We start from the raw sequence: 13,557 nt of genomic DNA on the forward strand, positions 1-13,557 counted from the left end.
AACAAAATGTTAGACTTGCTCATATGTTTAACACGTGTGTAATAAATCACGGAAACGCCATGTCCATTTGGGAATTATCAGGCTGCACAAGGCACTCGCTTCAGAAACTGAAAATTACGGTGCCATGGCGTTCACAGCTGTTATTTCAGAGAGAAGACAAATGCCATATATGCTTTCATAAGGATTCAGCCCAAAGGTACTCATAACACAAATGTTATTCTTTCTGTTCGCTGTTTTAGATGGTGATGGTGGGAGCTTCACAACACTTTGTATTTTTCACTGAATGTGTTTAAGACCGTATCAGTTTAAAATAAACAGTTTTGCTTTCCCTTCCCCTTTGTTACCTTACTTTATAAGACATTAGAGCCTCAGGCTTCCTGGTGTGGAGTTTTCAGAATGAAGAATTTATTCACCATGCTCATAACATCAACTGTCAGGCATCGAGTAGGCTTTCCCTTTCTGTGAAAGTTTAGTTATTACCTCAACCAGAAAAATCCCATTCATAATTTAAGAAGTATACTGAAGAAGCATCTCTAGAAATGCCATTATCCAAAACTGAAGAAGACCATTGCCCTCAGGTAAGTAATTTATGATATAAAGTATCTCTCTCCTTTTAAGTCATCACCAAAAGTTCCTGAACCGGTCTGCCAGTAAGTTCCATCAGAGTCTTTTCAACCTTGTCAGAAAACACTGTGAAGGGAAACAGTATTTCTAAAACTTCTTGCCCTGACATTCTTTGGTAGTTTCACAAATGGCTTTGGACCAATCGCTTTTGCAAAGGTTAACCAGGACAGGAGGCTCTCCAATGGAACAGACTCGAAAGGTGATCACATCTCCTTTCACTTTCTTTTGGATTTTGGGGTGATTGAACTTTTATTTTTGTTTGGTTTTAAACAGTTTCTCTTTATATATATATATATAAGCATTGTTTACTCGAAGGAATGCTAGAAAGAAAACTCTTTCATATGTATTCTGCTGTAGAATTAGACAGTGCAAGAAAAGTCAAAAGAAACAAACAAATATAAGCTCCTTGAGGGATTTCTGGTGTCAAGCTTACAAATTCCAAGGACGCTCACTTCGCAACTGTGGGAAGATGGAACTAGCGAGAAGAAGCAAAGCCTTTAATTTTCAGAACAAGGCTGGCTTCAGGGGGTACCTGTCTTCATGAGCAGGATGACACATCCACAGGCTCAGATCAGCTTATGTAGTTGGTCTGAGTAAAACCAAAGCTTCATGTATGTGAAGACTGTAGCATGCAGGGGTGCGTAACTTTGAAACTATAATTTGGTTTTATATTAAAATGCCTTTAAAAAATAATTATTACATAGATAACTCCCATTGACAAGAACAGTCCCCAAACCCAAAGAAACAAGTAACATTTTTTTCCCAGCTGTCCCCAGCCTGCAAATTGTCTAGACAGACTAGCTTCAAGAAGCAAGGGAAGTTGATAGCTTTGTTCATGATCAAGAGGAACACGGACTATTTCCCTCAGTGATTACTGAGAATGCTAGCTCAGATAAGGGAAAGTGAGCCAGAAGTCTAAGGAATATTATTTAACTGAGCACTAAGCACCCTGTTTACCTACATTGCTTTATTTTTACTGTTTTACCAAACCAAGATATTAAATGAGAATCCACACGCAGCCTCATGTTAAAGACTGAAATAGAAACAGTAGCGAAAACCATTCTCCACTGATCGCTGACTACAAACTTCACTATGACCTCTGGAAAAGGTAGGTAAAAGCATTGGAAGTGAAAAACGCTGGCTGAGCCACAAACTTCACCTGCGAACTTTCTCTAAGGTCACGAGCGTTCACATGAGGACTGTGCGCACAGAAGAGACCAATGTATGTCACAGACTTTGAAGCCTCGGCAGAGCTTCCTTGACATTCAGGGGAAAAGGGATCAAAGGCTTCGCAGGCAGAACGTCTCCAGCTAGTAAGAGGCTATGCATGGAGTGACATTGTTAAAACACTTCCCTTTTATATCCCTAAAGGAGGAGTTTTATTGAGTTAAAATGATCCTTGAATAGCCTCTGGGCTGAACTGTAAAACACATTTGAAAAGCGTAAAATCTTTATTTATGCCAGGAATGTTTGAAACTCAAAAGATAAATGTCATTCAAAAAAACAAGCATGTCCTAGGTATTCAGTACGTAATGGGGCACAGCTGTAATAACAGTCAGTGAACCAGAGACTCCCTACATCATGTCATTAGCTCACTTTTAATAAGTCTATCTTCTTGTCCTTTTTATAAGGACCATAGGGAAAGAAAGAAATATATCATGCACCAAACATCTGTGGCTTTCTCAAATTGTCTCTCTTAGAAGATAGATCTACTTAAGGGACCTGTCTCAGGATATAGATTTTAAAGTGCACACAACCCTTCCTAAATATGGATTTTATTTAAACGGGGAGCATTACACATTGTTTGTGAGTTGCTGAAGACAATGCAGTCTAGCTTAACAGAACAAAGGCTGAATGCATAAAATAGCATCACAGTTCCTGCAAGTAATCAAAGACATATATTGAAATAAAGCTTGGTGCTCAACTTGGTGTCAAATTTATTCCTTTGAAGCCACAGATTTAAGGCAAATAAAATTGTACTTCTGAGGAGGTTTTAACAACTTTTGCTGGGAGCTAAGTGAGTCCTTGCTTACAATGGCACTGAAAATTTTACTGATTCTTTCTCCATTTTAATGTTTATCCTCCAAGCTGAAACTACAGGATGGCTTGAAATTTTCGATCTCAATCTGCAAATGACACATGTAGATCAAGACGTTACAAACCAGCTACTTCTACCCCTTAAGACTCTCCTTCCAACGATCCTAATTGCTGTACCTAGTGGTCAGTTTTGTTCTCAAGCTTTTTTGAACAATTTTCATTCTGGCCCCTTGCAAAAACTCTGTAGTGCCCTATCGGTTACCTCCTCCTTAAACAAATGTATCCCTTCTGTGTTTCAAAACAACAGCTAATACATTTAAGAAAGAGACAGGAGTGAAAATAAATTGGACTCAATGAATGTAACAGACTGGGCCATGTGTTTACACCAGAAAAAAATATATGGTTGATATGTTTTTATCAAATTGTTATTGATTAATCCAGAAAAAAAATGAGAGAGAAAAATGGATTACGGAGTCAACTTCCAGACCTGATACTGCCACACATAGGTGCACATGCACAGCTACTATTGCAGTCATCTGTTTTCCTACACCTCTTCATGCGTGGGTTAAACGATTAAGCAAGATGATTAAACAGGCTACATGAATTGTTCTGCTTTGTGGATTTTAGAAATACAAAAGATAAAAGGAGGATACTCCTGATAATCAGACTACTGCTCTCCTGGGGAAGCCTGAGATGATATAGGGTATATCTAGTTTTTTGTTATTCTTTGTACTATAGCTGTGCATAGATGCCTCGGTTTGGATCCAGGGGTGGTTATTCTCGTTAAAGCTTCCTATATGAAAAGAGCCATCCAGGGAAAGGAATCAACGTTCTACAAGTGCACAACTGAGTTGTGGGGGGACCAAAACTCAGCTTTAGGCATTTTTTGGCACTTAATTGAGGAGCATAATCACTTTCTATAGTTACTAGGAAAAGATCGGCATCTCTAGGTAGAATTTAGCCTCCTGTGTTTCCTTTGCATTTCTTTCTACAGCAGGTAAGAGGAGATTCCTAGTTATACTCAGGTTTTTTGTTCGTTTGTTTGTTTTTGGGGGGCGGGGGGGTCAACTATCTGAATCCTATATGGATTGTGTGGAAGAGCTGGGTTGAACTGAAGGCAGAGTTTGAGGGGGTCTCTTGTTACAACATGTCCCCTTTGTTCCTCTCCTGATGCCAGAATATGTGACAGCACAAAACTCTTTGGAATCAATTTAGTACTGACACTGGCTTATTGTAGCTGAACTCAGTCATTACCACCATTCGCAGCTGCACTGTTGAGACCTTGGTTTACAAGGCCTTAAGTCCTTAAGAACTAATCAAACATAAAACTACTTTTAAAGCTGTTCCACTGTGCTTTTAGTAATTAAAAGAAAACAGTCTATTTTATTATCAAGCAGGCATGCAGTAAAGACCTGAAGTATAAAAGAAAAAAAAAAAGTACTTGGGCATCAGCATGGTTATATTTGGAAAATATAGAAAATGTAATTACTTTCATTGAACTTTGTTGCTAATAATTATTCTGCTGGAATCCTGGACACTGAATCTTATCAGAAATAACGGAAGGGGTAAGAGCTCAGGAAGATGCACGTGCAAAGTCGTGGTTTGGAGAGAGAATATTCAGCCTGACATGGAGTAAGCTGCTCTATCCAGAAAAATGCTGTTGCAGAAAGAGGGTCACAGACTTAATTCCTTGTTCCCGCCCATCCTGTACAAGGTTTCAATTTTGCTCATTCTCTTTGCCCCTGTGAACCCTCTGGTCTAACCTGGACAACTAGATTTGCTACCCTACACGGTGACCCAGAACCATTTGTATATGGTACATGGAAATTAACGCTAAAACTGTAGACAAGCTCTCTTGGGAGAGCAGTTCATTTTCTAGAGCTTACAGAGTTCTTACAGCTAGGAAGCCCAAAGACTTCTTCACACATAAATTATCTGTCTCCACAGTAAAACTGTACTAGTGTAATGTAAACTTGTTTATAAACTATTTTGTTCAGATCAGTTAAAATCCCAAAATGGGCATTCTTCCTTTAGAGTGTTCCAATTAATTTAACATGAAAAAGTAGGAAAAAACTAATTCTTAGAGTAACACAAGTGTCATCATGCAGAGGTTTGCAGCAGTTTAAGTGAAATTCTCCTATGCAATTCAAAACTGCTTCCCCCCCATAATGAGGTATCTTAATATTCACATGGGGAAAGTTAGTTAGTGGAAAGTAGGTCTCAGTTTATTCATTGCTGACTCCAAGGGGGACTACCATAGCTGTTTGCTATAGTACCAGAGCATACAATAATGCTGTACAATACACAGATGAGCAAGACTGGATCCTGCAGTCTTTCTGATGAAAAAGCTTAGGAAGGAGCTGGTAACCCACAGGCAATTTAACTAAATCAAATTGCTCTTTCTAATGCCATCTAGTCTTTTGGAAGTATTCTGTAAAATAAGCCAATCCTACCACAGTTTTCCATATTCATGCATGCACAAACTTTATGTGCTGTGACAAATGGTAAGAGTTTTGAGGTTATCGTTGCTAAACACCAAAACAAATGATCCAACAATACTCTCCCCAATTTCTTTGAAGTGGGGCTATTGAGGTTTACAGCCCCTCAGCACCCATAGGTTTACTTTCTCTCCAGCCTGAGTAAGTGTATGGGCAGTTTACTCCCCCAAATTTCATTGAGAAGGCCTCGATACGTGGATGAAAAGATCAGCGTTAAAAGACGACAGTAATTACTGAACAGGCCCTTACCTGGTCTCCTTCCAGTTGCCGCTATCCTCTTTGCACACAAGCATCACACGTGGATTGAGGTGGGACGGAGGCCTCTGCAGATCGCCTAGCCCACTCCCCTGCTGAAAGCAGGGTCAACCACAGCAGGTTGCTCAGGTCCTTGATTAGTCAGGTTTTGAATACCACCACAGATGGGGATAACACAGTCTCTTCGGGCTACCTGCTCCAGTACTCAATCACACTTAGAGTGAAAAGGTTTTTTCCTACATTTAAACAGAATTTCTTGTATTTCAGTTTGTGACCATTGCCTCTTATCCTGTCACTAAGAACCACTGAAGAAAACCTGGCTCCTTCTTCTTTATACCCTCCTATATATCAGGCCTTTATATACATCGATAAGATCCACCTGAGCCTCCTCTCCCCCAGGCTGGGCAGTCCCACCTCTCTCAGCCTCTCCTCATATGACAGATGTTCCTCTCCCTTAATCATCCTAGTGACCCTTCACTGGTCTTGCCTCAGTATATCTGTCTCTCTTGTACTGGGCAGGGGCTAAACTGGACACACCACATGTGGCATCAACAGCGCTGAGTCGAGGGGAAGGATCACCTCCCTTGACCTGCTGGCAGTGCTCTTTCTACTGCAGTCCCAGATGCTCCACCGGGACCTCCGGATCCTTTCCTGCAAAGCTGCTTTCCCTCCAGTTTGCCTCCAGCACGTACTGACTGGTGCAGAGGGTTAGTCCTCCCCAGGTGCAGGATGTACTCAACTACAGGAATGCTAAAGATCGACATTCAAAATAGCATGCTGGAGGAAGCTCACCAGAATTACATTCTGGAAAGTTAGGAAAATGCAGACTCTAAGCTTCTTCACAGTGCCAAAAACATGACTGTTGAGGAAATGTTCTGTATCAATTTTACACATCATCTTATTCAACTTTGGGACACAGACCCAGAATAAGAATTCTTTACAAACTAATTCTAACACCTCCTCCAGGCAAAACTAGAGCCTTTAAAGGTAACAGCCAGTGAATGCTAGCTGTTTCTGACTTAGCTTTTAAGCAGTAAAATACATTTTTATCATTAGGTATATGCTTATATCCAAGAGACTTATATGGATTGTGATTACATAGATACCACATTTATTTGTTAGATAGGAGGTGCAGCCCCCTTCAGGAATACAGAAGGTTTTATTTGTTATTGCTCACTTTGGGACTTCCCCAACTTTCAACAAGCTGAGGATGCTTTCGGTATTTGTTTTGGTTTACACAATAAATACAGCGAGAACTGTACTTATTATTTATTAGACATGCCGCTATCATATTGTTTGCATGAGTTTATAGTCACTAGAACTAACAAATACAAACTAAACAAAACTAAGCAAACAGATTTTAGATCAAACAAACAGAACCACTTCTTGTATGATGAACCTTGCTCACCAGATCTGCCTGGAGGAAAGGATGGGGATGGCACTGTGTGTGCTGGGATACCACTGGGATGGCCAAGGCTTCCTAAGATGTACCTGATAGATCAATATCTGCTAATGGTACAGATTCCTGAAAGTTCTCCTTATCTCCTCTAGATTGCAAAGATCACTGCAGAGAATGTCTATTTAAAGTGCTGTTAAGTCAATTAGGTCGCTGGTTAAAATATTAATCTTTTCGCTCAGCATTCCTGACTCATACCTACAACCTGTATGACTGTGTGTGATACCACAAAAGCAGTGATAGGGCAGAAGAAACCTGTTACTTTCTCATGCAGCATCTGCAAAACATATTCAACTCATATATGTCCCTGACTGAATGGCTGTGTTGCACACTGGAAAACCATCTCCCTCATTTTTGTAAACTGATTGCCCAGTAGCATGATTGTGTTGTCCCTACCAAATCTTAGTCTTTCTTCAGTGAATTCCACACCCTATTTCCATTTAAAACCTCTTTGGGCTCCAATATGAGTCTTCTGCTTGCTACTGCCGAAAGGCAGTAAAGGCAGAACTGCCCTGACCTGGACTGGACGTCTTTTCCCTTTGGGTTACTTACAAAGCTCCCAGGAATGGACAACCTTCTGGTCTTAACAGATAAACGCATTTTAAAAAAGCCCATGAACTGTGTTCAGAAAACCCAGTGAACCTGATCACACTCGCAACAAGCCAGGCAGCGTGGCATGGCTGTCAGCCTCTCTGCGTGGCACGTTCGCAATTAGCAGGCCACCTCCACGGGTACCGAATTCTGTACCCTCTCCAGCAGCAGCCAGTGACCCTTTCTAAATGGGGTTGATTGGTGTTATTAGGAGACAACATCTGTGAGGTGCAACATATTGACGTGAGGTGAGAGCTTTCTTCAGGCAGCAGCAGAATGCTTCAATATAATTCAGAGGAAGCTGTATCAGGCAGCAACTGAAGGCATGTATTATACTCCAATCAACGAGGATGATCAACAAACTAAATTAAATAGAAACGCGTGCCCTTTGTCTTTTACTTCCACACCAAAGACAGAAAGACTTACGGGAATTAGAAATATTGCAGTGTCATACCTGTCTAGCCATATTTTGCAAGACACTTTTTTTTTTTTTTTCCCCAGGGATGTCTGCTCATTAACCTTCACTGAAAGGGAAGGAAAAGAAAATGCAATAAAAGCGCAGCAAAACTCAGGCCAGACAGTTGGAAGAAAAAAACCAATCCATTTTCTGAAACAATTCTGAATTTCCCTTAATTCAGGGGACTGGATCTTGGCTTTACAACAGTTTTGTACTGTAAAATGTATTATCCTTCTTGCACTCACAGCACCAGCAGAATCAGAGTCTGGATGTTTCAAAGCTTACAAGTGACAGAGAAGCACACCTTTCCTTTACTTCTAGACCAGGTTTGAAAAATCTCCAGGAGAATCTTTTTGAGATTTTTAGTTACAGACTCTAGAACTCAAGAGTCACTGTAAAGGTATCAGCAAATTTTTCAGCAACATTTAAGGTGACCCTTTTTGCGTGTGTATATATCTGCGTGTATATGTAAATTACAAATATGTGTATGCACGTGTGTATATAATCTGTTTACGTACAAAAATGGAGCTGCTGTGCAAACTGACTGACTCCTAACATATCAGCTGAATGTATTTTAACACACTCTGGCAGATGTCCCAGCTGCTGCATTACAGAAAATTAGTACTATGCACGTTTTGATCTATTAGGCTGGTGATGGATTCATAGGCAGAAATGCTCACATGTACTGTGAGAAACATGGAAAGAAATGTTTGTTCGATTTTCAGCAGGCCTTTGTAGCTCAGAGACCCAGCAAACATAACACCAACCAATGCCTGTCTTGAACTGAGTTCATCAGAAGTAAAGATGTACAATGTCCAATTTTTACCACCAAGAGAACTGCCGCAAAAGTCACATTTTTGTCATTAGAAAATACAAAACATTCTGCAGGTCTGCCTCAGGCTCTCAGAAACTCACGTACTTGAAAACCCGTGTTTTGGATGGGTGAGGGACATTCTGCAGAACAGTTTTCACTAAGCTGGGATGGGCCCTGGCAGTGCTTGAAGAAAGCACGTGGATACTGAAAATCCAAGATTAAGACTGCAACTTCATCATACCCATTGCAAGGGTACAGGCCTCTCAAATCATGGTCGGCAGGAGTGAAATAGCCTGGATTCAGGAGAGACTGAGAAGCTCCAGGTAGCAGGGACCTTCTATACTTCAATCCTCTCTCCAAAACTCGCAGCCTACTGACTGACATCTTTCCTTCTGCAGGCTTGCCAGGGGCTCTGTCCCCAGGATCCGGCCAGCCGTACCGAACCCTATCGCCCCGTGGGATACCCCATCCGCGGAGCAACCTCCCAAAACAACACGCCTCTCCTACTCCCCTGAGTCCAGCAGAGCTCAGCCATTTAACCCAAGCTTTATCCAACTGGTGGATACCTCCGTCCTGGGAGCAACGTACCTAAAATCAGATGGCACAAGTAATAGCCCTAGAGTCATGACTGGCTTTTGCAGTCTTTTGGTCTCTTCCAGATCCACCTCAACAGTGCTTTAATTCTTTTTTGAAACACCCCCCCAGTTAAACCTTCAATTATAATGAAGTCTAAGATCTTCAGACCTTCTCCCCCCACCCAGGTGTTTAAGTATGACATTAGCTAAAAATATGCTTCTGGTGTGTCCCTTTTGTGATCTAACGAGGAGGGGAATGCAAGAGAAATTGCATTTTTGTAATTATGCTTTAAAAGATTACTTATATAGATATTTAAGGTCTAATTTTAGCAACTTGCAGAATTTCTAGGGGAATTCTAATATAGTAAACCAATCGGCATGATCAAGACATAGCACAATTAAGCCTGTAGTAACCCGCAACACCTAAATATATGTAAAGCAAAAATGGGCTATGCATAAAAGTAGAAAACAAACAAATTGCTTAAGCAGCCTGTGGGTTGCATTAAACAAAGTTGCTATTGCCAGAAATGCATTGACTCTGCCACGTCAGAGGAACTGTGCGTTCCAAAACAAAATAAAAGTCCACCTTGCATCGCAGTGCAAAGGCAGCCAGCTCTGGGCCCTGGGGAAGCATGCTGCAAAGCAGGAGGCCTCTGCAGAGAAATACCTTTCACTGATCCTAGACAGTTCATTCTAGGGGAGTGTCCCCAGGTGATTTCTAACGCTACAGTGATGAACAGGCTGAAAGGCTGTATCTCTGATATAAAAAACAGAAGAAAAGAGAGCAACTAAACAAAGGCTGCTCAAGTCACTGGCACAAATATACAAAACGTGTAACTATAACAGTAGCAAGTTATTTGGAAGGGACATAAAATGCGAGTTTCAGAGCTGACGTCAGTGCCTAAATGAAAAAGAGATCATGAGAAGTTGTTTCAATTGGGTAGATTCACCTCTGCCTGCCTACTGCATAGACAGTCCTCCAGAGCATTTGGAAACGTAGTGACTGCTGTCAGAAAACAGTCTGTTCTCGTATTTCTATGCCTCCCACTAAAGCTGATCTGTGATCTGAGGAGAAGAGATATATCCTCTAAAGTGAAAAACTTTGCAATAATGTAGTTTACTAGGAGAACATCTACTTAGAACAACGTCGGTTTGTGCTTTGAGGAAGACAGAAATGTAGGTATTTTGGGGTGGGGGTGGGGGATGGGAGAAGGTGGGAGAAGCCTTACTGCACACACACATGCTTTCAGTACAAACCTTCCTGATGGTGAACCGCGTGGAGCAGAACTACAGAAATTTCAGGATCTAGTCTCTCTTCACTGGCAAACATTGCTGCTAAAAAAATGGTACCTAAACAAATGCTAGAGAAGAGTCTAGATTCTTCACATCTTTCAGATAAATGTAACCTTGCCAAATGAGAAGCAAATGGTAGAATAGTGCAGCAGTGACAAAAGCTCTGATCCGACAGTCAGGGCATACTGCTGTGCTCATGCAGGGCCTCAATGACTTTAATAAGTCTCCACAGAAGCAGAGCAGTCCCTTTGCACACTATCAGCTACGAAACCAGGACCTAATTCAGTATTCAGCTCCACACCCCCATCATGTTGGCAATAATTCAGAGTTGGTGAGACAACTTGTAAAAGAAAAAAAAAAAAAAGCAGTGTTTTAAACCTCTCTAATTTAATATTAGCTTTTTATGTGTCTAACATCAAAGCATTTTTTCACTTCTATTTAATCAAAATTAATCACTAAGATTACTACAGTAATTTATGTTGGACATTATTGAAATGAGTGTTTTATTAAAATCTGGTTTTATTAATAAAACACATTCTGGCTAAGGAATCATGTGAGTCTGCTATTCGAGACTATTAACTGGGAACTGGGAGTTAATCACAACAGTCATGTTGCCAGGTCCTTTGACAGCAACACATACTGGGTTTGTTTCTGCTTTTACTTTTACTAGCATATTCAAGTCAATTAGTTACCCTAGCACACCAGCGGTCAGAGTAACTCCTGTAAAATAGGTAAACAAAGGTACTTACATCTCCATGGTTTTGAACAAAGAAAGGGTAATCGGAAAGAGACTCACCAGCCTGATTAGTTGTGATGCTGACAGCAGCAAATTGTCTGGAAAGTGTACTCAAGTCAGATACCCCGTTGACTGCATCAATCTCAAAAGTGTAATTGGTATGTGCCAAAAGGTCCACTACTGTCACCGTGGTGTTGGTGAGTCCAGTCTGATGGGGTAAGAATCGCACGTTGTCGCTACACGGCTCACACATCTTGATGTTTCCTCCACATTTTTTGCAAATGATGTTGAAAGTGACATCTTTCCGACCTCCAGTGTCAAGAGGCCAGCTCCAGTCCAGGATAACAGACGTCTCATTGATGTTAGAGATAACATTTCTCGGAGCAGATGGTGGTCCTATAAAAGGAAACGGGAAATCAGAGGGATGAGATTCTCCGTAGTGCTCTAAGATGGGAGTAACAAGGGCGCAAAAATAAAAAAGTCAAAACCATAAATAACCAAACTCTTCTAGTTATTCCCTGTAGAGACTTCTGAAATATTTTACTGGACTACAGACCTAGACTATCAAGAACCATGTTTTCTTATAGACAGACGGTACCTTCAGGGTACAGTTCAGGACTGAGGCCTGAAAATACTGGTAGCAATTTAAAAATCCTAGGTCTCCTTCTTGAGTCTGACAGAGGAGAAGAAGAAGGAGGAAATGAAAACAGAAGGACATAAACCCAGCCCACCAATTTTTGGTAGCCTGTCCAACATGTAAGAAGACATGGGAGGCAGGGAATGGCTGGCTGCAATGGGACATGAGAGGAAGCAAGCAAGCTGCTGAGATACAGATGGAGGAGCAAGAATGACAGCCCCGAGCATAATGATGCTACTCACTGGTGCAAGCCATGGATGGAGGGTCTTTCTCAGAGCGAAAGTAATTCTTTTCACACCTGCAGTTCAGAGACGCATCTTCGTAGGTAGAGCTGTGAGGTGGGCATTTGGCACACTTCACATTGCCGGCAGAGGCTTTGTAGAATCCAGGTCGACATGCTGCAAAATAATAGGAGTATAGTTTTAGATTCCATGGACATCTCCTTGATTTTAACATGTGACTTTGCTACTGCCCTGCGACCAATCCATATGTGGATCACATTTTGCAGACGTTTATGGTCTAATAATAGAGATTTTTCTCATAACGAGGAAGCTGATGGAAATAAAACCTCTTGGTAGAACGGAGCTCCTCATGCATCAACTTGGATTTGCATTTAATTTTGCCTGGAAAACAAAACAGTGTATTTCACCACTAAAAAGAAACATTTTCTATGTTGCATTTTGAGATCCTCACTTATTTTTTTTCTCTTCTGGTTAATTTACCAGAACGTTGGCCCTATCCTGCATAAGAAGCTAACTTTATCCTCTCTCTGCTGCCAAGGTTTGCTTACAAGGGCACACTAATTGTAAACTCTGTCTCTTCAGTTCAGCAGGACTAAGCAAGCCAAAACCAAGAAAATAACCTGAACAGTGAAAGATCTATTCCGTATCTGAAGGACCATGCTTCAGGCTCAATGAGCTGCTTCTGATACTATCGGGAACTCTCATGGTCTGTACAATTTTTACATTAACACAGTCCTCTAGGGATGGTGCTTGAACTCACAAAAGCTGCTTGTGAAAAACTCTGGGTGGTGGTGTTTCCTTAACACTGACACACTCCCTCTGTTTTGACTCCTGTTGCATTTTAGACTGATTCAGGGCCATGTTTGCATCAGAAGAAAAGAGCCTTTGAAGTAAGTTACAGAAATGAACAATTCAGCAAATAACTTTTTATGAAAAACCCATGCAGTGAAATAACACTGTTGACTTCTTTCCACCAAGATGGTATCACCATCTGGAAAGAAAAAAAAAAAAAAAAAAAAAGAAGAAACCAAAAGCAGATAAGAATCAGCAGACTCTACTGTTCAGCTTCTGCTTCCCCCCAAGACATGCATCCTTCTCCAAATGGAATTTATCAAGTAGAAACATTCTGGCTGACACTGGTCACCCGCAGGTCGGTACTCATACCGGCAGCAACCATACACAGACAACATAACAAAAGGGAGTCCTTCTTAAAACGCGTTCACCTTTTGCTACACTTTGGTTCCACAGCAAACACTGCTTAACACACAAGCACACTAGGAAAACCCCAATACATTCTCATTACAAATGTAATGTAAAAAAAAGAGTAATACAAAGAAATACA

At 41.0% G+C, this 13,557-nt stretch overlaps 1 protein-coding gene across 1 annotated transcript in view; it reads right to left on the bottom strand.

Annotated features, from left to right (window-relative positions):
* EPHA3 (EPH receptor A3) overlaps positions 1-13,557 on the bottom strand; it is a 214,504-nt gene that overhangs the window by 66,291 nt on the left and 134,656 nt on the right. The window contains exons 4-5 of the mRNA XM_010567654.1: positions 12,216-12,371; positions 11,397-11,732 (exon numbers count right to left, since the gene is read on the bottom strand). Coding sequence (XP_010565956.1) covers positions 11,397-11,732; positions 12,216-12,371 — 492 coding nt within the window. The remainder of the gene's footprint in view (positions 1-11,396; positions 11,733-12,215; positions 12,372-13,557) is intronic.

Source organism: Haliaeetus leucocephalus, unplaced genomic scaffold (assembly GCF_000737465.1).
Source record: "Haliaeetus leucocephalus isolate CR32 unplaced genomic scaffold, Haliaeetus_leucocephalus-4.0 Scaffold228, whole genome shotgun sequence".
Lineage (NCBI taxonomy): Eukaryota > Metazoa > Chordata > Aves > Accipitriformes > Accipitridae > Haliaeetus > Haliaeetus leucocephalus.